The sequence below is a fragment of the Sminthopsis crassicaudata genome, chromosome 4 (genome assembly GCF_048593235.1).
Source record: "Sminthopsis crassicaudata isolate SCR6 chromosome 4, ASM4859323v1, whole genome shotgun sequence".
In the NCBI taxonomy this organism is placed as follows: Eukaryota; Metazoa; Chordata; class Mammalia; order Dasyuromorphia; family Dasyuridae; genus Sminthopsis; species Sminthopsis crassicaudata.
In genome coordinates this window covers 309,306,242-309,333,992 of record NC_133620.1, presented here as the reverse complement: position 1 = coordinate 309,333,992, position 27,751 = coordinate 309,306,242, and the positions used below count along the sequence as shown (strand labels likewise).

Below are 27,751 nucleotides of genomic sequence, written 5' to 3'. Positions count from 1 at the left end.
GGATCACTAAACGTCTTTATTCTTGATCTTTTACTGTCACCCTCCAACGCCAGGTCACGAGTGCTAGAGAGCATGAGTTCCACAACCCAAGTTTCTCCTCCTCCTCCTCCTCCTCCCACACAAATCACTTCCCCCTCTTTGTCCCACCAATCAAGTCAGCACAGAACAGCTGGGGAGGATCAACCTTCAAACAAGTTAATAGGGAACCGTCCAATTGGCAATTAGTCTCACATGCTTCATTATCCAAGTGCATTGCTCAGTTCTAGCCCTTTACAATAAAATCATTGAGAAAGAACTGAATCATCTCATTGTTATAAAGAGCCATATCCATCAGAATTGATCATTGTATAATCTTGTTGTTGCCATGTACAATGATCTCTTGGTCTTGCAGACTTTACTTTGCATCAGTTCAGATAAGTCTCTCCAGGTCTTTCCAAAATTATTCTGTTGATCATTTCTTGTAGAACAATATATTCTATAACATTCATATAGCATAACTTACTCAAACATTCTCCACCTGATGGGCATCCATTCAGTTTCCAGTTTCTTGACACTACAAAAAGGTTTGCCACAAATATTTTTGCACATTTGTCTCCTTTATGATCTCTTTGGTATACAAGCCCAGTAGAAACACTGTTGGATCAAAAGATATGCACAGTTTGGCCATAGTTCCAAATTAATCTCTAGAATGTTTGAATCAGTTCACAGCTCCACCAACAAAGTATTAGTGCCTCAGTTTTCCCACATCCCCCTCCAACAGTCAGCATTGTCTTTTCCTGTCATCTTAGCCAATCTGAGAAGTGTGTTAAATTGCATTTCTCTGATCAATAGTGATTAAGAGCATCTTTTCACATAACTAGAAATTGTTTCAATTTCTTCATCTGAAAATCATCTGTTCATATCCTTTGACCATTTATCAAATGGAGAGTTGCTTGAATTCTTATAAATTTGAGTCAATTGTCTATATATTTTAGAAAGGCCTTTATCAGAACCCTTTTATGTAAATATTTTCCAGTTTATTCCTTCCCTTCTAATCTTATCTGCATTGGTTTTATAAAACTTTTTAAACTTAATATAATCAAAATTATCTATTTTGTGTTCAATAATGTACTCCAGTTCTTGTTTGGCCACAAATTCCTTCCTTCTCCTCGGATGTGAGAGATAAACTATCCTTTGTTCTTCTGTTTTGCTTATTATATCACTCTTTATGTCTAAGTCATGAACTCATATCCACCTTATCTTGGTATTACAGTGTTAAGTGTGGGTAACTGCCTTGTTTTTGCAATACAAATTTCCAATTTTCCCAGCAATTTTTGTCAAATAGTGAGTTCTTATTCCAAAAGCTGGGGTCTTTGGGTTTGTCAAACTATTTGATTACTATAGTCATTGACTATTTTGTCCTGTGAACCTAACCTAGTCTACTGATTGAATATTTCCCCCAGTACCAAATGTTTTTGATGACTGCTGCTTTATAATTTAGTTTTAGGTCTGGAACAGCTAGGCCACTTTCATTTGCATTGTTGTTCATTAATTCCCTTGAAATTCTTAACCTTTTGAGAACATTTCTTTTTAAGGTAATGCCTCTAACTTTTTTCTTTGTACCTTTTTTTGAGTGTAGCAAGAATGCCAAGGGAATTTCTCTTTTCTCCTTCTGCCAATAAAAATGGCATCTTGTAACTGAATAATTTGCCCATTAAGAGATTTATGAATAAATTCTACAAAATAAAGAGAAATCAATTGATATTTAATGATACAGAGGATATTGCTGCTTTTAAGGAGAATATGGAACCATATCCCACTATTTGATAGTGATTTAAAGGAGAAATGAGAATTGTGAGAAAATTTATGGGGTGTACCACTATTTTGTATAGCAAAACTTGAATATGAAAATGTCTCACCAAAGAAATAAAAATGAGAACAATCAATCGGGAATGGAAATATAGAAAGGTAAAGAACAATCTAGAAAGAAACAACAAATGATAATACTGAAAGAAAACATTCTGTCTTTTCAAGCAAAAAAAATATTGATTTTGAAGATAGGATGAATAAAAAAAACAAGAATAATAGGTCTTTTCAGAACGATGTAAGTCAAAAAAATGTAAATACCATAATACAAGAAATAATACAAGAAAACTTCCAGACTTCATAACACAATAAGAAATATTAATTGAAAGAATTCATAGGTCTCCCTCTTCAAACCCTCAAGAAACAAAATTAAAATCACTACGCACTCAACTCCAAGACATAAATGGCTAAATTTTAACAATTCAATTTGCATCAAAAAAAAATCTATAAACAGCCAGGTAGAAGGCCCTCAAATACAAAAGAAAGGAAATTTGAATAATACTATTCTTTACCCATCAGAAAACTCAGAAGGGAATGAAATAATATATTCTAAAATGTAACAGAGTTTATGATACAGTTGATATTGACATGCTGAAAATCTGATATCCATAAATAAAAAATATAAATGTTGTGTAATAAAGAGGCTTTCAAAACATTCTTATGAAAAAAACCAGACCTAAAGAAATTGTTTGCTTCTCAAACAATCCAGGCAACAGTAATGTAGAATGGGAGAACAAATGCAGTAGCTAAGGATAGCAAAAGAGTGACAGAAGAAAGATAAGCAAGAGGCTTCTTTTTAATTCACACAGATAGGTAAAAGAGAAAATCTGGTGGAAAAGGAAGGTCTGGAACAATATGGACAGAACCTCATCACAATATGCCTACAACTGAATTAATGTTTTTTTGGTTGGTTTGTTTTTTTGAGGGAACCTAAAGTACAAAATTGAGGGTGCATAAAAGTGAGGAGATAGGCCTGCCTGTGGTGTGCCCTGGTCAAATTGAAAACTATTAGTGAGGAAACAATCACCCTTGAGGACTGAAAATTCAAATAGTGAAAAAAGAGTACTAACAGTTGTGGGAATTAGGAAAGGCTTTATGGAAAAGGCTGGTTTTATTTTTGTAAATTTTTTTTCTCCTGTAAACTTTTCATTATAACTGCTACCTTTCTCTGACAGTTTACACTTTAGGATATATTGGTTATTGTATATATGTAGAAAATTTCTCCACTTTCCATTTTTTTTATTTTTTATTTTATCCTATTTTGTAGGATAAAGGCAAAAGCATTTTTATCAATCCTTACTAGCTGTATTCTTTTGACTAAACAAGAGGTTGCTTTTTCTTTATTTGAAACCATATTATAGAAATTCAAATTTTAATTTCAAACAGAATCTTCTTAACCAGCTATTCACTTTTGAAATCCACCATTCTTTTCTGAATTCCCTTTTTTTAATATGCAAATGTAGATAGAATGTTGGACTAGTCTAATGGAAAAATAAAGTTTTCTGTGGATTTATTTCATTTTGCCTCTCTTTCTGCTCCATTAGCACTTGTAACCAAGAATTGCTGATGTTAAATCTGTTTTGTAGTATTTCTAAAATTTATAATTTATCAGATTTTTCCTGATAACTAGCTTCTTAATTCTTTTTCCCATCCAATAAAAATCCAGTCATCTCTGTTAATGGTCTTTAATCATTTCAATGCTTACTATTTCCACAGAATCTTCTGAAGACAGGTTGGGATTTTCTCAAGCTAGAGAAGATTGAATTCAGTGGAATTCGAGGGAAAACTTTGAGTCAACAGGTGCAGAACATGTATGAGGAATTCCAAAATGTGTATAGAATCTTTTCAGAATGTTCCTATGACTGTTTGGACCCTACACACACAGTAAGCACCTCTGTTCATAGTTTCATATCCAGTATCCCAAAAGAATCTGAGAAGTTAAATAACAACACAATAACCCTACTATACTATAGTAACTATACTTCTATACTAACTATACTTTGGGAAATAATAAAAGAAAACTTTCCAGTATTTTTAAATAAAGGCATTAAAACACTGCTTATGACCATAGATCACTGCCAGAGTGGGGGAGGAGCCCCAGTCCCCTTTTCAGCTATCTTTTCTATGCTATTTTCCCTTGTTAAAATGTAAACTCTTTGAGGACAGAGACTGTCTTTCTCTTTACTTCTATTTGTATCCCCAGTGCTTATCACAAAATATCTGGCATATAAGAACCATTTAATAAAAACTAATTACCTTTTTGCTACCTTTTGTTTAGTATATAAATACTATTAAAAGATTAATTGTTAAAAACACAAGCAAAAGATACAAAACTAAATGAAGACTTAATTAATAATGGCATTGTATAATGAGTAGGTCAAAACATGAATCATAGAAATAATAAGTATATGAAAGATAATGATAAGGCTGAGACAATATACCAACATTTCTAGGAGATATCTAAAAAACTACATAGAATGAAAAAATAGAAGAGATTAATGAAGTGAGGAATTTTTTTTTTAAGTTAGATGTTAACATTATGTATTTATTTATTTTGCTGAGGCAATTGGGGTTAAGTGACTTGCACAGCTAGAAAGTGTTGAGTGTCTGAGGCGAGATTTGAATTCAGATTCTCCTGACTTCAGGGCTGATGCTCTATGGAAGTAAAATGATTATAGAAAAAATTGAATTACTAAAATAAAAGCCACATTTTTGGAAAGACTAAGAAAATTGATAAGCCTTTGAAAAACCTCATTTTAAAAAACTAAAAGGAAAATCACACTACCAAAATCAAAGAAAGATGAAATTACAACAAAGAAGTACAAAAGAATTATCAAAGCCTACTTACTCTATACAAATATATTCTAGTAAAATTGATCATATAAAAGAAGTAGAGGATTATCTGCAAAAACATAAAATACTTAGAACAACATGTAAAAATCTTAGCTACACACACACACACACACACACATATATATATATATATATATATATATATATATATATATATGTATGTATGTATGTATATATATTTGAAACTCCATTATTACCAAGTTGGATTTATACTAAAGATGCAAATAAATCAACATTGGGAAAACAATTGACCTAATCACATATTCATAATTACAAAATTATATCAGTTAATTCAGGAAATTTTTTTTAAATTGAAAAAAAAAAATTCAGGCATTTGCCTTTGACAAAGCCCAAAATCCACTTATGCTAAAACTCAAAAAATGTAGTCCTAGGAAATCTAAATAATGAATATTTTATATATATATATATATATATATATATATATATACATATATATATATATATATATATATATATCTCACATATATATGTACTTATATATAATATCTAAAACAAAAAACTGTTATTATTTGCATTGGAAAAATGAGTATCTTTTCCAATTAATACAAAAATAAAGGATGGATGTCCCTTTCCGCAGTATTATTTGCCATAGTTGTAGAAATACTAGCTGTAACAGTGAGGGTAAGAAAGGCTAAACATTCACCAAAAGGAAATAAAATAACCCCATTTGGAAAAGATATAATTATTTGCTTAGAAACAGATATCGTTTGCTTTCACTAAGTAGTAGAATATAAATTAAACACACAAAAACAATAAGCATTTTAATATATTAATAATAAAATCCAGGAGTCAAATAAAAAAGCATTTATTAAGCACTTACTATGTGCCAGGTACAATATTGCTGAGCTGTTTGCTCAAATTTGTGGGAGAATTGTACCTGTCATCCAGGATCCAGTGACTAGTTTCAAATCGGAGACTAGACTGAAACTAAAGAGATTCATTAACATATTAAGAAATCTGCTCTCACTAATAAGAAATCTAGCTCCATAGGATACAGATTTGGTTTTTATACCCTTTCATGCATACTTAGAGTACATAGTCAATTACCAGCATTCTGCAGAATCTTAGAATAGATAAGTAATAAAGAAGGAAGAGTAAAAAAAGAGGGGAAGAATAGATAAGTAATAAAGAAGGAAGAGTAAAGAAAGAGGGGATCAGTCAAAGGGATTATTTGAAATGCTAGTGTCAGGAAAAGCCTTTTACAATTGTGAAAGCAGTCTTTTAAGGTAAAATTGTAGTGTCTCTTATCTACTAACAAGTAGTTGTTACAATGGTCATTGAGACTATCTAGTTTACTATGATTTTGCAGAGGGATTTAAGACTTTCTAATATTAGGTCACTCAGTAGTTGAGGGATTGTTACTTTATCAGGATGTCATGAAAAGATAGTGGTTTTACTTTTTTCTACAGTGCTATACACTGGGGATACTAAAAAACAAAAACAAAATTAAAAAAACCCCTCAAAACAGTAACAACAACAACAACAAAAGGTGAAAAACACATCATTATTTCAAGAAGCTCCCGGACTAATGAGAGAGACGTTGTGTAAGCAAATATGTACATACAAGATATAGACAGGACAAATTGAAGAAAATATCAGGAGAAAGATACTAAGATTAATAAGAATTAGGAAAGAAAAGAAAAAAAGCAAAAACAAATCCCATTCAAACAACTACAAAATGAATAGAGTATCTGAGATTCAGTCTACAAAGATAACAATATTTATGTTACAAATTTATAATTTGTAATTGTAATTAAAATTTTGTATATAATTACAAAAATACAAATTACAAAAAATTACAAATATATATTGCAAAACATTATTTAGAGAAATAAAGAATTATTTAACTAATCAAATGCATATTAGCTACTATAGCAATAAGTTGGGCTGTAGCAATAGGGTTAAGATAATACTTCATAAAGTAATTTTATAGATGTAGTGCCATGACAGGCTACCAAGAGGTTTCTTTATAGATCTAGAAAAAAATAATTGCAAAATTCATTTAAAGGAGTAAAGGTCTGAAATCTCAAAGGAAATAATGAAAAGTGGGATTGAAAAAAAAGGGGGAATAGAACTTCCAGAACTCAAATTATATGATAAAACATTAATCATCAGAAGTATTTCATATTGGTGCAAAGGGTAGAAAAGTTGATCAAAAATAGAATAAAAATGTAAGAAATAAAACCATTTGAATTGAATGGTGACTGATTAGGAGATTAATAATCCTAGTTAGAGGGGACAAGGTCCTGTCCTAAGGTGGTGGCACTGTAACTAGACATAGAGGGATAGATAAGAGCAATATTATAGAGATAGAGTTAGTAAGACATGGCGATGACTTTTACAAGGGGATTGTTGTAGTCATTGTATATATTAATTTCTAATGCTCCTTACTTTATATTATTTGATCTTCTTTGGGTATCTGGTAGAGTAAAAAGTGCTACATTTGGAGACAAAGGCTCCTGGTCGAAATCTTGGCTCCACAATTTAATATTTCTGTGACCTTGGACAAATCACTTAACCACTCAGGACCTTAGTAACTCATTTTTTAAGGCAGAGGGCTTGATCACAGGTATCAAATTTTTTACATTATGGGCAAGATTGAACCATATTAAAATGTAATTTTTGGAATGTTAAACAAAATAAATAAAAATATTCAACACAGATAATGCCAATTTGTGGGCTTCTAAGTTGTCTTAGAAGCCCATCTAATGCCACCTACAGGGACCTACTTCTATTTGAGTTTGGCATCATTGGACTAGATGACATCTAAGATCTCTTTTATTCTGTATATGTGATCTATGTACTCACAGCTTTTCACCTGGGAACTATCTTCCCATTTTGTAACCATCTGCCCATTCTGGGATGGCTTCTTGGTCTTATGTATTTTTGTTAACTCTCTCTTTAACTTAAGTAACTGACACAAAGCTTTTTCTCAGTATGGGATTTCCCTCCTTATCCTACATGTATTCGATTTAATTTGTGCAAAATCTTTTCATTTTTGTGCTATCAAAATTATATGTTTTAGCTTTTGTGATCTTTTCTATCCATTTGGTTAAAAATTCTTCTGTTAATTACAGTTGATCAAAGTTATCGTCTATTTTTTAAAATTGTGTGGCCCTTGATAATTAGTTTGCAAAATCTTTTAAAGCTTCTTCTACTATGTGGCATAGAGTGTTCATCTAAGCCTGATTTCTGCCAAATGATTTTCCAGTTTTCCTAGAAGTTTTTTCTACAATCCATCCTCCATACAGCTGCCAAATTGATCTTCATAAAGCACAATTAAAAAAAAACACAAAAAAAAACAGTATAGAAGACTTAAAAAAAAAAATAAAGCACAATTTTGAGCACACAACTCTCTGATCAATAAACAGCAATGGTTCCTTTTTACCTTTAGAATCAAATATAAACTCATTTTTTTGTCAATTAAAACCTTGCAACATTCCTCTAACCTTAGTTTTTTAGGATGATTTCATCTTTCTCCTCATGCTTTTTATGTACCATTAAAACTGGTCAACTAAAAATTCTGCTATTTGGCACTAAAAATGTGGTCCTGGGACCCTTGTGGGTTTCCCTTTTAGGTGTTGTCTACAAGGTCAAAATAATTTTCTTAATAACACTAACATAATAATACAATAAATATTATCCACAATAATTTTTGAAAATATAAAGGAGTCCTGAGATCAAAACATTTGAGAACTGCTGTCCTATTCCCTATGACTAGAAAATTCTTTTGCCTCTCAACCTAAATCCCTTAAATGCTTTTCTTAATTTTCCCCACCTGTTAAGTGTTTTTTTCTGTCTTCACTGTTCCCCTTTTACCAAATGAAATATTTTTTTATTTATTTGTCTTTGTATACATTCCTTTTTCTTAATAGAATGTAAGTTCCTTGATAATAGGGAATTCTTTATTTTCATCTTTGTTACCCTAGCTAACCTTAACATAGTTCCTAAGACATGAAGGGAATTTAATAAATGCTTACTAAATTAAATTGTTAAATTGAATCTGGCAGCAATAGGAAAGATGGACTGGAGGGGAGAGAGAGTAATTATATGGAAGAAAGATTGATTAGTAGACTATTGAAGTAGTTTAAGTGGACAATAATACAGGCTTCAACAGGAGTGTTAGTAATTAGGATAGAGAAAATGGAGAGGAGGACAGAGAAAGAAAGACATGACGGAGGGGGCAGAAAGTGAAAAAAAGACACACAGAGGGAAGAGACATAGAGAGAAACAGAGGCAGATTCAGAGAGAAAAAGAAAGAATCAGAGATAGATCAATAATTTGGGGTTAATAACTGTCCTTTCCAATATGGGTTTATCCCAGATGCAGTACTTTAGTCACATTGATTTACTCCTAAGAGTAGTTTTTGGTGAAAGAATGGCAGTTTTGATTGATAGGAAAAATGAAAAGTTAATTTGGAAAATGAAGAACTGCTAAATAGAACAGGATAGATACCATAGAGTGGGATATGGGAGTGGAGCTGGCAAGAAAAGGACCTCCTAAGGACACTGGTATCTATGTGATAGAAAGGTCAGAAGAGGGCACAGAAGTGAGAGTGGGAGTATTCCAAAGATAAACAAGTTTTGCCATATATGTTAATAAAAACTAAATCATGCCATATTATAGTAATTTGGGGAAAATTAAGAAATCCTTAACATAGTGCTTAAGCATGAGTACCCCAATAAAACGAGAGCATAAAGTTAGGAAGACCGTAGTTCAAATCCTGCACTGGATACTGCTCATTAGCTCTTTATCCCTAGGTAAGTCACATACTATCTCTAAGCCTAAGTTTTCTCATCTAAAATGTGGATATTATTAAGACCTATTTCACAAGGTTGTTATGAGGATAAAATTAAATAATGTATATAAATTATTGTAAGCTTTAACATACATTAACATGTTAGCATTAACATTAACATATTAGCTATCATCATCTTCACTGTTAGTTTTTTTGTTTATGCTTTTTGTCTCTTCAGGAATTTGAAAATTATGTCTCTGAATTTAACCAGAAAGTAGAAGATTTGGATCGAAGATTAGGGATGGTCTTTGTCCAAGCTTTTGATGATATACCTGGCTTAGACCATGCTTTTAAGGTCTGTATCTGTTGCTGCAGAATCATCTCCAAGTATGACATTAAAATATTATCCAGAAGACCTTGTTAGGGAGGATCTGTGTGATTATTGTGTTCTTACAATGTTAGGATTTCTTGATCCACTAAGACTCCTGGGTAAGAGCATAATAGGGGCTTCTTTGAGCTGGAAGTATAGTCTATTTCAGTCTATTTTGGATGTATAGAAATATTCTGAAAATTCTGAATGTGGCTGAAAAAGTTTTCTCTGAAACTCTTCAGTTGGTCCAATCCTCATATTCAGGTAAAATGTTACAGAGAGAGAGAGAGAGAGAGAGAGAGAGAGAGAGAGAGAGAGAGAGAGAGAGAGAGAGAGAGAGAGGAAGGAGGGAAGGAGGGAGAGGAAGACAGAGACAGAGACAGGCAGAGACATACATAGAGGAGACAGAGAGAAAGAGACAAACAGAGAGAGAGAGAAAAAAAACCAAAGAAACAGAGAGAGAGACACACACTGTGGTCACCATCCAGACACAATGATTCTTAATATAATGAATGAAGAAAGGCAGTGTGGCAGAGTAGAAAAAAATTTGCATTTATTTCACTTATCACTTTTGTTATCTTGTCTAAGTCACTTAACGACTCTCCCTTAGTTTCCCCATTTATAAAATAAGGAACTTGGCTTTCATGATATTTATTGAACAGCAGACGGACATAAGTAGTTCTGATGTACCACAGTCAAAGCTGCAAGGAATCTTCCAACCCACAGTTCTATGCTTACGAAAGAAGACATTGGGGATTTTTTATGACCATCCCAACATGTGGGTTTAAATGAGAGCAGCTGCAAGAAACCAGCTTTGGTTTGTAGCTACATGTTCTTCCAAGGTAAAATCAGAAACATCAGAGATCCTTCAATGAAATGGTGGTTTCTTGGTACCTCTTGTGAATTTGTAATCACTTCAGGAAAGCTTTAGAATGCCTCAGAACTCTTCCTGAGTCTTAGAGGTATGCCATCCTTTAGCAAAACCCCTGACTGAGAGCTGCAGTTTTAGAATTCCTGGAACTGATTTTTTTTAATCCTTTGGATTTCCTTGCTTTATGTTAACCATTTTTTCTGCAGCTGCTTGAAATATTTGGAAGTCTGCTTGAAAGACCAGTAGTAGCCATGGAAGCATATGATAAATACCCTATCCTGATCACTATGTTCAACAGTGACTTGGATTCCATCAAAGCAATCTATTATCAACGGATCCAGGAGGAATCTGAACTTGGTATGATCTTAGTTTTCAAGAAATTCTGAGGAATATTCTGCTACCTCTTTTAGACCTTTGAAATGTCTTTAAGTCCTTGGTCAAATTGCTCCTGTACTATATCTAAATAAGGCCTGAATTTTTTTACTTGTTAAGGGCAACTCTTCTATCCACACTGATGTAACAATTTTCTATTGAATGGGAACAGGTGAGAGTGCAGGCAGGCCTTCAACAGCAGCCCTACCTAAAAAGCTGAAGTACTCAATTGTAATCCTAACTGTTGTAAGACATCTCTTCCACATAGATTGATGAGGATTTTTCAACTACAAAAAGAGTAAAAACTCCTGTTTCGCCCTCAAATGTCCATCTCAAAGGAGTAACACTACCTTCAGCTGCTATTGATTCCTACACCAGACATATAAGTGTTTGCCTTAATCTTTGGCAAATGACTGGGCTAACTGTCACCTCTTATGACTGTAAGATCTGCACCATATCTACCAACCTTTTTCTAAATGGCATGTCATTTACATAGATAATGAGCATAAGATGGTCAGCTGTAACAGCTGCAATTAAGAATATTCCTGGATTCTGTTGCTGGGAGTCAAAATCTGGGTAAATATCACCAGATTACTTATCAGGTATATGTATCAGTAAAACTGATGCTACTACTTCTATTGGTCACACATTGTCTACCTGTATTAGTGACTAGAATATTAGCTACACATTTGCCATTTTCCCAAATCAGTGTATGAATAGATACTGTTTTGTAAGCACTCTCAAGAGGTTACTGTGCCTGGAAGCAAAGGATCCATAGGCCAGATTTCACCTCTTCAGGTCTTGATCACTATGACTTGTGATAAAAACAAGACTTGATATAAGCAAGTACAGTTCTCATTTATTTGAATTCTTGAATACCTCAGAATCAGTAAATTGTCCGTTTCTATGTCTAAGATGAACACATGGATTACCCATTGTTTCTGGTCAGTAGAGGAAGAGAACAAAAATTGTAAGGATAAGAGAAGGTAGCCACAATTCCTGAATTATGATGAAATTTTCCCTATTCCTCAATTACTATTCCAATTGCTCAAAGTTTTTCTGACTCAGTACCTAGAACGCCAATGGCTGGGAGTGAAACTATATGTGCTCCTTTTCTTCTACTCTCAAGTTCACTGTATTTAAATGATTATAGAAGTAATTAATCTGTTGGCTACTTTGGATATATAGTATTATCAGAGAAATATTATGAAGTGCTTTTCTCCATTCTGATTCAAGCTCCTTATCCTATGAAAATACTTCAGATTTTCTTAAATTATTAGATTCAGTAACAGAATTGTGACACTGCTGTCACTTAACAATTTTCCTTATTCAAACATCAAGTGATTATTTCTCCAAGTGATCTGTAATTTGGGTGTCTACCATGAAAAATAGGCTTTATTGGGATTAAATGATACAGGAGACATTAAGCCAGGAGGAATGTTAGATATTTAAGAGTAAAACACACACACAAAGGGGAAACAATTTCAATTAGAAAGAAAAATGAGATTTGTTTGATGAAACAGATGTAGATGAATAGGAGATTCCCCAACCAATTTGAGTTTTAAAAAGAAATGTATAGAATTTGAAAGTGAGTCCAGGTCATAGAAAATGAGTTTGAGTATATTATGGACCTTTAAAAACAGAATCACTAAAACTCAGAATTAGTTGAGGCTGATGAAGGAAGCTAAGTACAACAAAAAAGGAATTTTAAAAACTGTTAGAAGAAGAAAGGATTTAAGCAAGCATAGTACTTTTGCTTGGGGTGGATGGGACTCAGATAACTAACAAGAGAAAAAGAATAGTGCATCTACTTGGAGTCTAAAACCCTTCATAAGCTGGTATTTTCCTACTTTTTAAGCATGCTTATATCTTGATCTCATCTATATCTTCTGCAATAATACAGTGATATTAGTCTTCTTGTTCTATAAACATGACAATCCATATTCCAACTGAGCACTTTTACAGACAATTCCCCAGATCTGAAACTTTTTTCCTCCTTATCTCTTTCTCCTGTTTTCCTTGGCTTCCTTCAAATCTCAGCTAAAGGATCATCTTGAGCAATAGCCCTTTCACTTTCCTCCATAATTCTCTTTGAGACCATCCCTAGTCTATCCTATATAGAGATATGTTATTTGTATGGAGCTGTATGCTGTCTCCTTCAATTGACTATGAACTTCTTTTAAACAAACACCTTTTTTGACATTTATTTCCCACGTACTTAGCATGGTACCTGATACTCAATAGGTACTTAAATAAATCTATTGATTGATGAATTTACGGCTCAATTCTCATTTTCTTCTATTTTCTTTGCCAAAGAGAATGTTTTCTTTTACATTGAAAATGACCAAAAATTTACTAAAAGGAGTTGATACTAAGGTATTTTAAGATAGCACCAGCTTCCCTTTAATGAATTTAGGTCACTTGAACTACATCCTCAGGTCTTGAAAGAACTGGCAGATCTGATTGCTAAACCATTTTCAGTAATACAATAAAGATGGAAAATAGGGAAAGTTGTATGAGTAGGAAGAAGGGAGTATATATAAGATAAATAAATATATATATATATATATGCATATATATATAAATTATATGACATGTTATTTTGTGAAGTTGGTATTAATAAGGATCTTATTCAGAGTCAGTATCTGAGACCAAATTTGGATTCAGTTCTTCATGACTCTAAGCCCAGAGCTCTTCTGCTTTATTAGTTCATTTTAAATAGTCTACTGCTAATAACAATGGTTTATAACATACTGTGTTAAGAGACTCAGTAACCCAGCTTTAGGAACTATTTTCTATCTTGCATATAAAACAGATCAATTTGAACATTTTGAATAAAATTTATATAAGATTTTTTGAACCAATAAAATTGAATGTAAGCTCCTTGACTATTTTATTTTTTTCCTTTGTATTAATCCCTGGCACATAGTAGACCCCTAATAAGTGTATATTTATGAATGAATGGACAGATTCTTAAACCGTTTTAATTACTGCAGTAGTTATTTGTAAACTGACAACACTTTTCCACTCTATTTCAAATCTCACCTCAGAATTCTAAAGAAAAATCCCTCCTAAAGTATCCTCTTCCTTAAATATCCTGAAAGTGACACCTTATTATAAGGCAAGACAAGATCAATGAATGCAATGGTAGAAAAATAAGTTATTCTCTTTCCTTTTTTGATATAATACTTGAAATAAAGCATCTTTTTAAAAGCAAAGCCTGTCTGAATTCCATCACTTTTAACCTCTTTATCTCTTTCCTCTTTATACTTCATTTTCTTTAGCTTAACTTTTAACTATCTTGCTTCTGGCTGCTTTCAGGAGCAACAATGAGTTATATGTAAGAAGTGGCATAAAAGACTTCCTTCTCCCTCTTTAGATCTGATTAGCTTTCTGTAAACAGAAGCAGACATGATTCCCACTTCCAAATGAGATAATATATTTATGTAATTTGAGAATTATAAATTGCTCTGGCAATGCAGAGTTCTGTTTCTTAGAAATTTGGTAATTCCATGTGCACTGATTTCAAGCAGGAAGGATCCTTTTCATTTTACAAATAAAGAAACTGAGATATAGAAGAGTTTGAATGAATAGCCCAAGGTCACACAGATGGCAAAATCTAAATTTGAACCAAGTTCCTCTTACCCCAGATCCAACACTCTTTCTGCTGTATCACATTGATTCCCTATGATTTAGAACTTGTGATTATACCTATAAGGGGCCCAGGTTCAAGATATTATGGACTGGTATCTGCTAACTTAGGATATCCCACTGATGTGTTTACTTGTAATGCCTATTTAAGGGACATAGTTTAATTTAGACATTTAATAAAATGGCATACTAGGGAATGTAGGAATAACACATTTCTCTCATAAAATTAAAGAACGCCTTCTCCCACAAATGCATACACCTATAGTTACATATGCTGAGGGGTAATGTAGTCAGAACCCATAGGTGGAAAGACAACTCACACCTCTGATGCTTTAGACTGATGTCTTTTAGTATTGTCAGTGTATTATTCCTACAGCACCTGTCACCTGCTGGGATCTTCTACCCATTGCTTAATTGTTAAATTAAATGTACATGTGGTCTCTGCTTCATATAACTCCACTACCTGATTTTCTACTGGATATGCAATTTACTATGCACTGCTACTGAATATATGTCTACGGAGCATCTCTTAATTTCCAGCTTCTGGCTTCAGCTGAAATCTTTTTTTCTGTCTCTTCCTCATGAAAACTGTGAGGTCCACAAATTTTATTTCAGTTTAAAAGCCTAAGGTATTTTATAGCTTATTAAAGAAAGCAACCAACCCCAGATATAGGACCAACAACTGCCCTAGGTAAGAGAAAGGGAGGAAGACTTTCCATGGTTTCTTTTTTAGTAACCTATTTTGTTCCTTACAAAATCTTTCCATTAATTAAGGCTTATCATCTCAAGCAGGAGATTCTCATTCCTAGGCAATAAGTTTTTTAGAAGAACAGAGTAACATGTTCTCAGTTTTTTTTTAATTAAACTTGGGTCTTTCTGTCAGAGATATCACTCTAGTTTATAATAAACATTTTCCACGCCTCCTGATTTTTGATTTCTGAAGTTGAGACTGTATTACTTTAGTTTCCCTGTATTATAATACCTCAGTTTCCCTGAATTAGTATGTTATACCCTGAATAAAATATTATGACCACCCGCCCTTCCTGGCTATTAGGACTGAGAGAAGTGGGGCTTTGAAGTTTTGTCCACTCACACATTCCAAAGAATCTTAAAACTCCAGATGGCCTGTCTGGAGTAGTATCTTGGTAGTTTTCACTATCTTTTTGGCTTAGACTTCCTGCTTCCTGCTTTTGACCCCCAATTTATCAGAATTTATGGTCCTTCCTGAAATCATGACTTACCAAATGTTCTCCCCCTTTGCCTTTGTTTCCCTTATAATTGGAGCTCTATAAAAGGTCTGTATTTTAATTGCTAGCGGTCAGATATCTTTCAAACAAGAGCCTTGTCTGACCAGCTAGCCTAAATTTTCCACTATTAAAATATTAAAAGCCTAATCTCTGTCTTGCCTCAGTTTCTCTGGCATTACAAGACATCCTCCCCTATCTCCTACCTTATTATTTAAAGTTAAGTCATTTTCTTCTCTGCCTTTCTAGCCATTCTTGTGGAGCTCACACATGTAATGGAATGCTAGTCTTAGAGTGAGATAAATAATAATAATAATAATAACTACTATTTATATAACAGCTATCATTTTATATAATAGCTTCCAGGCACCATGCTAAAGATTTTACAATATCTCCTGTGATCCACACAATAGTGCTGAGAAATAGATGCTATTACTATCCTAATTGAGTGTCAGGACAGATAGCAAGGCCCAGAAATCCTTAGAGATAGTGAAGAATATTCTTTGTAGCCAATAGGGGCTCTCAGAGTAGGTGAAGAAGAAATGTAATTCAGGCCTTTATATCACTAGAGTTACAACCCTCACCTTAATCAAAAGAGAGAAAAGGCATAGTCTTATCCCTAGCTCTGCTCAGTGATTCATGTATTTAGGGGTTATCTAGAGAAAAGAATTTCCTGGCACTAAAGAGTTGGGGGATAGCTTTTGCTTTCTTCAGTGAGAGAAGGAAGTTCTGTCTGAGAAGACACAGCTGCCAAAGGTCTTAGTCCTAATTTTAGTCAGGGAATAAAAACCTAAAGGAAAGGAAGAGATTCTTTTTTACTCAGATCTTGCTTTCTTGAATGAGGGCAGGAAATTCTTCCTGGAAAGTATGACTACTAAAGATCCTAATTCTAGGCCTGGTCAGCAATTTATGTGTCTAAGAAGAAATAGACATGTTTAAGCTGAAGCAAGAAGTTTAGCAACCCAGCCTTTGCTCTTTCTGGAGAAGACAAAGGGTAGCAGTGCTGCCTGTACCACCTTTTCAGCAGAGGTATGATTGACAGGAAACCTACACTCGTTTTGGTCAGAGGCTTATAAGCTTAAGCGAGAGATCAGGGATATAAGCTTGAAAAGTTGCCCCTCTAGGTGTTTTGGTTGGATTCTGACAGGAAGAAATGACTCCAGGTGACATCTGACTTGGGTCTTTAAGGGGCAGAAAGGTCACAACAAGTAAAATTGTGGAGCAAGTCGGTATTCCTCAATGGATAGATTATGTAGAATATGGCAGGAAGGAAGATATTGGACAAGGTCAGGTAATAGTAGTTTTGTTTTGCTAAAAATAAAGAGTACATTGGTTAGGTGAGATGGAACTTTAAATGCAAAAGTGAAGTGTTTTTATCCCTTGGACATTAGTGAGTCTTCTAAGCAAGAAAATGGGCTTCTAAGCAAGAAAATGACACTATCAACAGGAAAACATTTAGGTTCTGCCAATAACTGCACAAGCTAGAAGTGGAATGATTTTTATCTCAGTTGATTTTTGCGCTTGAAACTTAACTTGGGTTTTATAAGCAAGAAAGTAGTTATTCATGTTAAGTAGATTACTAATCCAAAATAATAACCTAGAAATTTCATTTTAACCAATTGTTCCTCCTTCCAGATCATATTATTTCTAAGAAATAACCAGAATTAAAGAACATCTGAGTGGAACGGGTGCTAGACCCACTCACCCAACTGACTACTTAGAGGTATCTTTAAATGCAAGCAGGTAGCATTTATTCAGTTTTTGCAAGGGGTGATCCAAGCACACCAACTGAGTAAATACAGAGCCCTTCTGCTCCTATCTACCAAGATTGTACCTGGCTTAGTGACTCAGAAATAGTCAATTTGGTTAAAAATTAAAAGACTTGTGTTCATTGGATGGATTGTAAAGGAAGTAAACCAGTGACCAATAGTCAGCAATGCTGTCTACTTCCTGTGAGTCAAATAACTTCCTGAAGCTTAGACCTAGGGTCTGAACTTTTTTGCCCTACAGACCTCTAAGAATAGGGGTCATGGAACTTCCCAAAATTTAGGCCAAGGGTCTAATCCATTCCATCTCGAAGACTTTTTGAGAAATCTTCACAGTATGATAAATAGGTCTAGAATCTGCCTAGCTACTGAGGAGGGAAAGGATAAGTTACTTGAGGACATTTTTGCCTTTCTAACCCCAGCAAAATGCTTGGCACATAATAGGCCCTCAATAGATGAATACTAAGTTGAAATGAAATGGACTACAGAAAAAAATGGGGGAGGGGAGACTGCAAAACTGACTGGATAATGCAAAAACTGGATAATCATCTCTTAAATAAATGAGTCAATTGTTTTTCTGAGATATGAAAATAAATGACTTTTGTTAATTAAAAAAAAAAAAAAGAAATGACTCCAAAAGTCATTATACTCAGTCAGTCAATAAACACTTATTAAGTGTCTGTAATTTCTTAGGCACTGTGTTAAGCTTGAGGACACAAGAAGAGTAGAAGGAAGTCCCTGCTCTTAAGGTGCTTACAATTTATTGTTAAAAGACAATATACAAGCAAATAAACTACATTCAGGAAAGAGACCTGAAGCTAGAGAAGCCAATAAGCAAAGGTAAAGAGGTAAAGCATTAAGAAGTATAAGGCAGAAAATGTGCAGAACTGAGAAATGTAGTGTATTATTTGTGGAACAGCCAGGATGTCTGTCACTGTATTAAAGGGTACCTGTCAGAGAGAAAGGTATAAAAAGACTTAAAAATTAAAAAGGGACTAAGTTATGAAGGTTTTGAATACCATGTAGAAAATACTGTATTGATGCTGAAGGCAATAGGAAGCCATTGGAATTTATTGAGGAGCAGGTGTCATGGTTAAATCTAGGCTTTAAGGAAATTGCTTTAGTACTAAACCGCATGCTGGATGTATTGGAGCAGAGAGAGACTTGAGAGGACAATAGAGGAGAGAAAAGACATACTTAAAAGATATTATAAAGGTAAAGTCAATAGATAAAGAGGATGAGAGATAGTGAAGAATCAAGGATGACACAGATTTTGAGTAATAAAAAAGTAGAGAGTGGGGAACATAATGATTTCTGTTTTGGACATATTGAATTTAAGGTTCCTACAGGACATTAAAATTGAGATATCTGGAGGGCAATTGGAAATTCCAGATTGTAGGTCTGTAGAAAGATTTGGGTAGGATAGTTAGATTTGAGAATCATTAGCATAGGAATGGTAATTAATTTCTTGGAAATTGATGAGATTATCAAGTGCATAGTTTAAAAGAAGGAAAAAGGACCTAGGACAGAATGCTAGGACACTCCACATTTACAGAGAGTGATTTGAAGAAGATCTAGCAAAGGACCTTGTAAAAGAACAGTGTAAAAGATTGGAAGAGAACTAGGAGAGAGTGGTGTCCTGAAAACCTAGAGAGAAGAGAATGTCAAGATCAGAAGAGTGATCAACAATGTCAGAACAATTCAGATATCTTTTTTGAGTTGAAGTTTGCCCTCAGACACTTGGTAACTGTGTGACTCTGGGAAAATAATTAAACCTAATTTTCCTCCTTTTCCTCATCTGTAAGTTGAGCTGGAGAAGGAAATGGCAAACTATTCCAGTGTCTTTGCCAAGAAAACTCCAAATGAGGTCACAAAAAGTTGAACATGACTGAAATGGCTAAACAAGTCCATTTCATGAATTATCTTTCAGCAGAATGTTTCAAACCTTCTTCATTGATTTTGGTCTTCAGGGTAATTTTGGATCATAGAAAATAAATGAACTAAAAAGTGAAATGTTGAGTTCTTAGGTATATACATTGCTGGTGAGAGAGTAATGAAATGACTTCTAGATCTTTGATTTAAGGTGAATCTTTTTGTTTCTCTAGGATTTTCTCAATCACACAAGAACATGCCAGCAGTAGCTGGTGGTCTCTGCTGGGCTCAAGAACTCAAGGAACGAATTGAAATGTCATTCAACAACTTGAGACATATCAGTCACCCGTGAGTACCTTAGTGCAAGGCTTTGTTTTTTCTTTAGATATTATATTGTTTTATGAACTTTCAGTGTTGTGTAAGTGTAACTCACCTATACAAAAATCATCTTTTCTTTTGTCATTTTTACCAATTTTTTTTACCAACCTTTGCCGAAACATTAATGATGTTGATATACTTAAAGATTAATTTGAGATCAGATGATATAGATATTTAATTAACATTGTCTTTTTCCTCTCTATAATACTCTCTCAATTTTTAGAAGAATATGAGTTAAATTTTATCTAAGCCCTGAGGATTTTCTTGGCTTCACTCCTTTTTTTCTCCCACAAATATTTCTGCCTTGCCTTACAGATTCTTAGGGATGATATTTTATCCAAGTAATTGAGGCAGAAGATGAAGTTGAATAAGGACTTATTCTAGCCACAATGAGATATTCAATTTTAATACCCTCTGTTGTAGTGTTCTGTTTCTCTAAAATATAATTGTTCTCTTGGAGCAGGTTTCTTGGGGAGCTTCTGGAGGCAGCCTTAGTTTCAGTTCAGATCAATAATCCAAAAATGCAGCCAGAAGTTAAAGTCCTTTACTGTCTCTTTCCAAATCTTATCTCCAGATCCTTTATTTTCTCTTTCAAGTCTTGTCTCCTTCACTTGGGGCTTGGCTAGTTTTCTGGAAGCCTTTCTTTCTCTTTGGTTCCCGAGAGCTCTTGTCCAAATGTCTCCAGCCTCTCATCTTCCCAATGTCTCTAGCCAGCACCATGGTGGAATCTCTAATGACTCTTCACTCTGAATCTCCTAGAGTGTGGGAATCAGACTCTGCCTCTGAGAGTGGGCTTGTGGTTACTCCCTGGGCTTGTGGGAGTTTCTTAAAAGTATGCTCTCTTAAAAGGTGTGAAACTTATGGAATTCTAGTAAATACATTACTGAACCCTTAAGTACCATACTAACCTAGATAATTATATCCATTCCAGTGACTTAGCACCTTGTAAGAATCCTCTGTGAACTATTTCCCCAATTCAACAGTTACAAGTATGTAAACTCTCCCCAGATAGATTGACTACTCCCATGTTTCAGGTACTCTATGAACTGTCCCTCTGTCTCTGTTTCTTCCCTTCTCTTTATCTCTGTCTCTGTCTTTGTTTGTCTCTGTCCATCTCTCTTATTCGCTGTGTGTCTCTCTCTGTCTTTCTGTCACTCTGTCTCTCTCTATATATATATTTCTGTCTCTTTCTCTCTGATACCACAGCTGTTAAAGTTATAACTCACCAGCCAGGCAGTGCCTCTAATACTGGTAAATGCTAGAGGTGATATTTTTGGTAAACAGGCAAGTTTTTTTGTTTTCCAAGTTCCTTTTATTCCTTTTAATCTTTCCTTTAAGTGCATGCCTGAGTTTGGTTAAAAATATATGTAATAGAGTGCTAGTGTGTGGGTACAACTATTTGTTTGATTAAGTAGTAGTGGTTGATCCTAGATGATTATGCAAGAGATTCTCTGTTCATGTTACTGATATTAGCATTATATCTTCTATATGTTTATAGAATTGTCCAAGGATTGGGGGTAGGGATTTTGATGGATTTGGGGGATTAAATAATAGGTAAGTTTGAGCTTTAACAATTTCTTAATTGGTGGCTGCTTTTATGCGTTTCATTATCCTCTCAGAAAGTTTGTTTACGTGTCAAAAGAGTTGTCCCGAGTAGGCGGAGCCAAGATGGCAGAGAAGATACACACGATTTTGTGAGCTCCCTTCTTCCCTCAATACCAATTAGTTAAATCAGCCTCAAAAATAACACTGGACTTATAGAAACCACAAGGATTGGAAGCACGACTTACCAGCTGAATAGAATCTGGAGTTTCAATAGAAAAGGTCGGTTCCCAGGGGAGGAAAAAAAAAGCCCAGTACAGACAGGGTTAGGTGCTAGCACACTGCGCCGAACTAGCTGGGGAGAACTCTGGGATCAGAGAAGCCACTGAGATAGAGGAATCTGGCACAGGATGTTAACTCTTCTCTGCTTATAAAAAAAAAGCAGTCTAGAAGAGAAATCAAGCCACTTTAAAATATAAAGCCAGATCCTAGAACCACCCCAATCCAGAAGTGACCTAACAGATCTCAGCACAGCTGCGAAGCTGTCCGGGGCTTCACCTTGGGGTAGTTCAGAGCTTGAAAAGTGGAAACACAACCCAAGGCAACATATAATTCACATAGTGCCTGGCTTGGCTGGAGGCTGTGGAACTCAACCCAAAAGTCCCAGAGAAGCAGAACTTTTGAAATAGGGACCGTGGTTTCCGGGCAGACACTTCCAGTTTGAGCACAGGGGCTTTTCACTTCAGCTGCTGATATCCACACCCCACGGGACGCATTGGCTGGGCTTTGTGTCGCCTTTACTGTTCAGTTCTAAACCTCAGGGAAGTCTCTAGGACACACAGTGGGGCCCTTCACTGGGCAACCCTCACAGCACAGCAACAGCCATAGTAATCACCTCTGAAGCACTTCCAGGGAGGGGGAGGGGAACTCTCTCCCAGAGCTCTCTCTTAGCTCAGGCACAGGAGCCGCTGCATCCATCTGGTCTGGGAGGAAACTGGTAAAGAAATAAATAAATAATTTCTTACCCCAAGAACTGACCCCAAAAGATTTTTTAACCATGAGTAAAAAGCTAAAGAGAACCATTGATCCCTTCTACACAGAGAAAGAGCGGTTATCCAACCCCGAGGAAGTGAATAGCAGAGAGTCAGCAGATAACAGCCTAAAGGGGAATGATACCTTCCCCCCATCACATAACTCTCTCCTAGAAGAGACTATTAAAAAATTAAGAGAGTTTGAAGAAAAATGGGGAAAGGAAAGAGAAGCTATGATAGAGAATAATAACGTTCTGAAATTTGAGTTGGAAAGAATAAAGAATTCACAGGAGATTCAGGGAAACAAAATTTGTGAATTAGAAAAGGTTAAAAAAATCACAGAAAAGTAGGATTTCTGAATTGGAAAAGATAAAAAATTCTCAAGAAAATAGGATTTCCACTACTGATCAGAGAAATGCAAATTAAGACAACTCTGAGATGTAAGGGGCCTTTAAATGGGCGCCACAGCAAATCGGGAGATTGAGTGGTCCGGAAGTAATTTCTGTGGATATTAGGACTGCCCTTGGGTGGGATCCTGTCCATTTTGAGATAGCTTCATAATGGGTGACTAGCTCGCTGATTGGTTGTGTGTGTGACCTCACAGGTCTTTTATACGCCCACTGCAGGCAGCAGTCTCTCTCTTTAACCTGGCGTTCTTCACCCTGGCTTCCTAGCCTGGGTGGCCTAGCTAAGATGGATAGCCAAAAGAGGTAAGGATTTTGGTAGTGAACACATGGGTCTTCTGACCAGCTGTTCACTCGGGAACCAACAAGTCAGGGCATCAGTTAGGGCATTATGTGAGTAGGTATAATAAAGGCTTTTAAGATTACATGTGGCTGTTCTTGAGTGCGGTACCGGTTATTAAGCTATAGATTCAAGAGATTGTGACCAGAGACCTTTGAAGGTCTCAGAGGAGGCGAGCCGGGTAGTGGTCAAAGGTACTCTGGTGGGTCTAGGACAGACTAGTAATTGTAACTGCCAGGACAGCAAGTTACACTGAGATACCACTACACACCTGTCAGATTGGCTAAGATGACAGGAACAAATAATGATGAATGTTGGAGGGGATGTGGGAAAACTGGGACACTGATACATTATTGGTGGAGTTGTGAAAGAATCCAGCCATTCTAGAAAGCAATTTGGAACTATGCCCAAAAAGTTATCAAACTGTGCATACCCTTTGACCCAGCATTGCTGCTATTGGGATTATATCTCAAAGAAATACTAAAGGGCGGAAAGGGACCTGTATGTGCCAAAATGTTTGTGGCAGCTCTTTTTTGTTGTAGCTAGAAACTGGAAATTGAATGGATGCCCATCAATTGGAGAATGGTTGGGTAAATTATGGTATATGAAGGTTATGGAATATTATTGCTCTGTAACAAATGACCAGCAGGAGGAATACAGAGAGGCTTGGAGAGACTTACATCAACTGATGCTGAGTGAAATCAATAGAACCAGAAGATCACTGTACACTTCAATGCTGTATGAAGAGGTATTCTGATGGAAGTGGATATCTTCAACATAAAGAAGATCCAACTCACTTCCAGTTGATCAATGATGGATAGAAATAACTACACCCAGAGAAGGAACACTGGGAAGTGAATGTAAATTGTTAGCACTACTGTCTATCTACCCAGGTTACTTATACCTTCGGAATCTAATACTTAATGTGCAACAAGAAAATGGTATTTACACACATATATTGTATCTAGGTTATACTGTAACACATGTAAAATGTATGGGATTGCCTGTCATCAGGGGGAGGGAATGGAGGGGGGGGATGGTTTGGAAAAATGAATACAACAGATAATATTATAAAAAAATTGCTCATGCATATATACTGTGGGGAAAATTCTAAATAAAACAAAAAAAGAAAGTAGGATTTCTGAATTGGAAAAAGAAAATAATTCTCTAAAAAAAATTAGGGATATGGAAAAAAATTCAATAGAGCAAAATAATTCATTTTAAAACTCAATTGGGCATATACAAAAAGAACTAAAAACTGTGAATGAAGAAAATAACTCCTTAAAAATCAGGACGGAACAAATAGAAATTAATGATTCATTGAGAACCCAAGAATCAGTCAAAAAAAAAAAAAATGAAAAGCTGGAGAATAATGTCAAATACTTACTGGGAAAATCTATAGACCTGGAAAATAGATCTAGGAGAGATAATCTGAGGATCATTGGACTTCCCGAAAACTATGACCAAGAAAAGAGCCTAGATTCTATTTTACAGGAAATCATCAAAGAGAACTGTCCAGAGATAATAGAAACAGGAGGGAAAATAGGTGTGGAAAGAATTAATTGAAAACCTTCTGAAAAAGACCCTAAAAAAAAAAAAAAAAAACTCCATGGAATATTGTGGCTAAGCTGCAGAATTACCCCACAAAGGAAAGAATATTGCAAGCAGCTAGAAAAAAGCAATTCAAATATCAAGGGGCCACAATAAGGGTCACTCAAGATCTGGCTGCCTCCACATTAAAAGATCGAAGGGCCTAGAACCTGTTATTCCGAAAGGCAAAAGATCAAGGATTGCAACCAAAAATAAACTACCCAGCTAAGTTTAGCATTTTCTTCCGTGGAAGAAGATGCTCATTCATTGAAACAGAGGAATTGCATTAGTTTCTAAGAAAAAAAAAAACAGACTTAAACAAAAAATTTGATCTACATCTACAAGACTGAAGAGAAACAGAAAAAGGTATAGAGAACCCTTGAGAACTGTATCTCTGTTGTGGATATATAGAAAGTCCGCATGGATAATTTGATTTTACTGATATAAAAAAAGGGGGGAGTAGTAAAGGGAAGGGGGTAGTACCAAAAAAAGGGGAAAGAGTGATAAAAAGAGGGAAACTACATCCCAGGAAGAGGCATAGAAAATATACCATATCTGAAGGAATTTAGAGAGGGGGAGAAACATTGTGTGAATCTTACTCTCATCAGAAGAGGCTCAAAGAGTAAATAATTGACATATTTGTTTTTCAGAGAATTCTCTCTCACCTCATTAAAAGAGGGGAGAGAAAAAGGAAAAGGAAAAGGGGAATAAGGGAAGGGACTTGGAAGGAGGGGGGAGGGATACTAAAAAAGGAAGGGCTGCCAGTCACGAATGGGGTCTATAAATTAATATCGGGGAAGGGGTTCAGGGGGGTCAAGGGAAAAAGCATAATCTGGGGATAATATGATGGCAGGAAATACAGAATTAGTAATTTTAACTGTAAATGTGAATGGGATGAACTCTCCCATCAAATGGACACGGATAGCAGACTGGATCAAAAGTCAGAACCCTACAATATGTTGTTTACAGGAAACACACTTAAAGCAGGGAGATACATACAGAGTAAAGGTAAAAGGTTGGAGCAGAATCTATTATGCTTCAGGTAAAGCCAAAAAAGCAGGAGTAGTCATCCTTATCTCAGATCAAGCAAAAGCAAAAATTGATCTAATTAAAAGAGATAAGGAAGGAAACTATATCCTGCTGAAAGGTAGCATAAATAATGAAGCCATATCGATACTAAACATATATGCACCAAGTGGTATAGCATCTAACTTTCTAAAGGAAAAGTTAAGAGAGTTGCAAGAAGAAATAGACAGTAAAACTATAATAGTGGGAGATCTCAACCTTGCACTCTCAGATTTAGACAAATCAAACCACAAAACAAATAAGAAAGAAATTAAAAAAGTAAATAGAACATTAGAAAAACTAGGTATGATAGACCTTTGGAGAAAACTGAATGGTGATAGAAAGGAATATATTTTCTTCTCAGCAGTTCATACAAAAATTGACCATATATTAGGACATAAAGATCTCAAAATTAAATGTAGGAAGGCAGAAATAATAAATGCCTTCTTCTCCAGATCACAATGCAATAAAAGCTACATTCAGTAAGAAGTTATGGGTAAATAGACCAAACAGTAATTGGAAACTGAATAATACCATCTTAAAGAATGACTGGATGAAACAGCAAATTATAGAAACAATTAATAATTTCACCCAAGATAATGACAATGATGAGACATCATACCAAAATCTGTGGGATGCAGCTAAAGTGGTAATAAGGGGAAATTTTATATCTTTAGAGGCTTATTTGAACAAAATAGAGAAAAAGAAGATTAACAAATTGGGCCTGCAACTTAAAAAACTAGAAAAAGACCAAATTAAGAACCTCCCAACCAAATACTAAACTTGAAATTCTAAAATTAAAAGGAGAAATCAATAATATTGAAAGTAAAAAAAATCTATTGAATTAATAAATAAAACCAAGAGTTGGTTTTATAAAAAAAAGCCAATAAAATAGATAAACCTTTGGTAAATCTGATCAGAAAAAGGAAAGAGGAAATCAAATTGTTAGTCTTACAAATGAAAAGGGGGATCTTTCCACCAATGAAGAGGAAATTAGAGAAATAATGAGGCATTACTTTGCCCAACTTTATGCCCAGGACTAGATGGATTTACATGTGAATTCTACCAAACATTTAAAAAACAACTAGCCCCAATGTTATATAAACTATTTGAAAAAATAGGGGATGAAGGAGTCCTGTCAAACTCCTTTTATGACACAGACAAGGTACTGATACCTAACCAGGTAGATCGAAAACTGAGAAAGAAAACTATAGACCAATTTCCTTAATGGATATTGATGCTAAAATCTTAAATAAGATATTAGCGAAAAGACTTCAGAAAATCATCCCCAGGATAATACACTATGATCAAGTAGGATTTATACCAGGAATACAGGGCTGGTTTAATATTAGGAAAACTATTAGTATAATTGACCATATTAATAATCAAATTAATAAAAACCATATGGTCATCTTAATAGATGCAGAAAAAGCATTTGATAAAATCCAACATCCATTCCTACTAAAAACTCTTGAGAGTATAAGAATAAATGGATTATTCCTTAAAATAATAAGGAGCATACATTTAAAACTGTCAGTAAACATCATATGTGATAGCAATAAACTGGAACCTTTCCCAGTAAGATCAGGAGTGAAACAAGGTTGCCCACTATCACTATTACTATTCAATATTTTAATAGAAACACTAGCCTTGGCAATAAGAGCCAAGAAAGAGATTCAAGGAATTAGAGTAGGAAATGAGGAAATCAAACTGTCATTTGTTGCAGATGACATGATGGTATACTTAGAGAACCCCAAAGACTCTGCTAAAAAGCTATTAGAAATAATTCAGAATTTTA

The 27,751-nt window shown here is 34.8% G+C and overlaps 1 protein-coding gene across 1 annotated transcript in view; it reads left to right on the top strand.

The window, feature by feature from the left end:
• DNAH9 (dynein axonemal heavy chain 9) overlaps positions 1–27,751 on the top strand; it is a 572,299-nt gene that overhangs the window by 72,803 nt on the left and 471,745 nt on the right. Inside the window, exons 7-10 of the mRNA XM_074264740.1 lie at positions 3,562–3,729; positions 9,696–9,812; positions 10,905–11,055; positions 19,837–19,951. Coding sequence (XP_074120841.1) covers positions 3,562–3,729; positions 9,696–9,812; positions 10,905–11,055; positions 19,837–19,951 — 551 coding nt within the window. The remainder of the gene's footprint in view (positions 1–3,561; positions 3,730–9,695; positions 9,813–10,904; positions 11,056–19,836; positions 19,952–27,751) is intronic.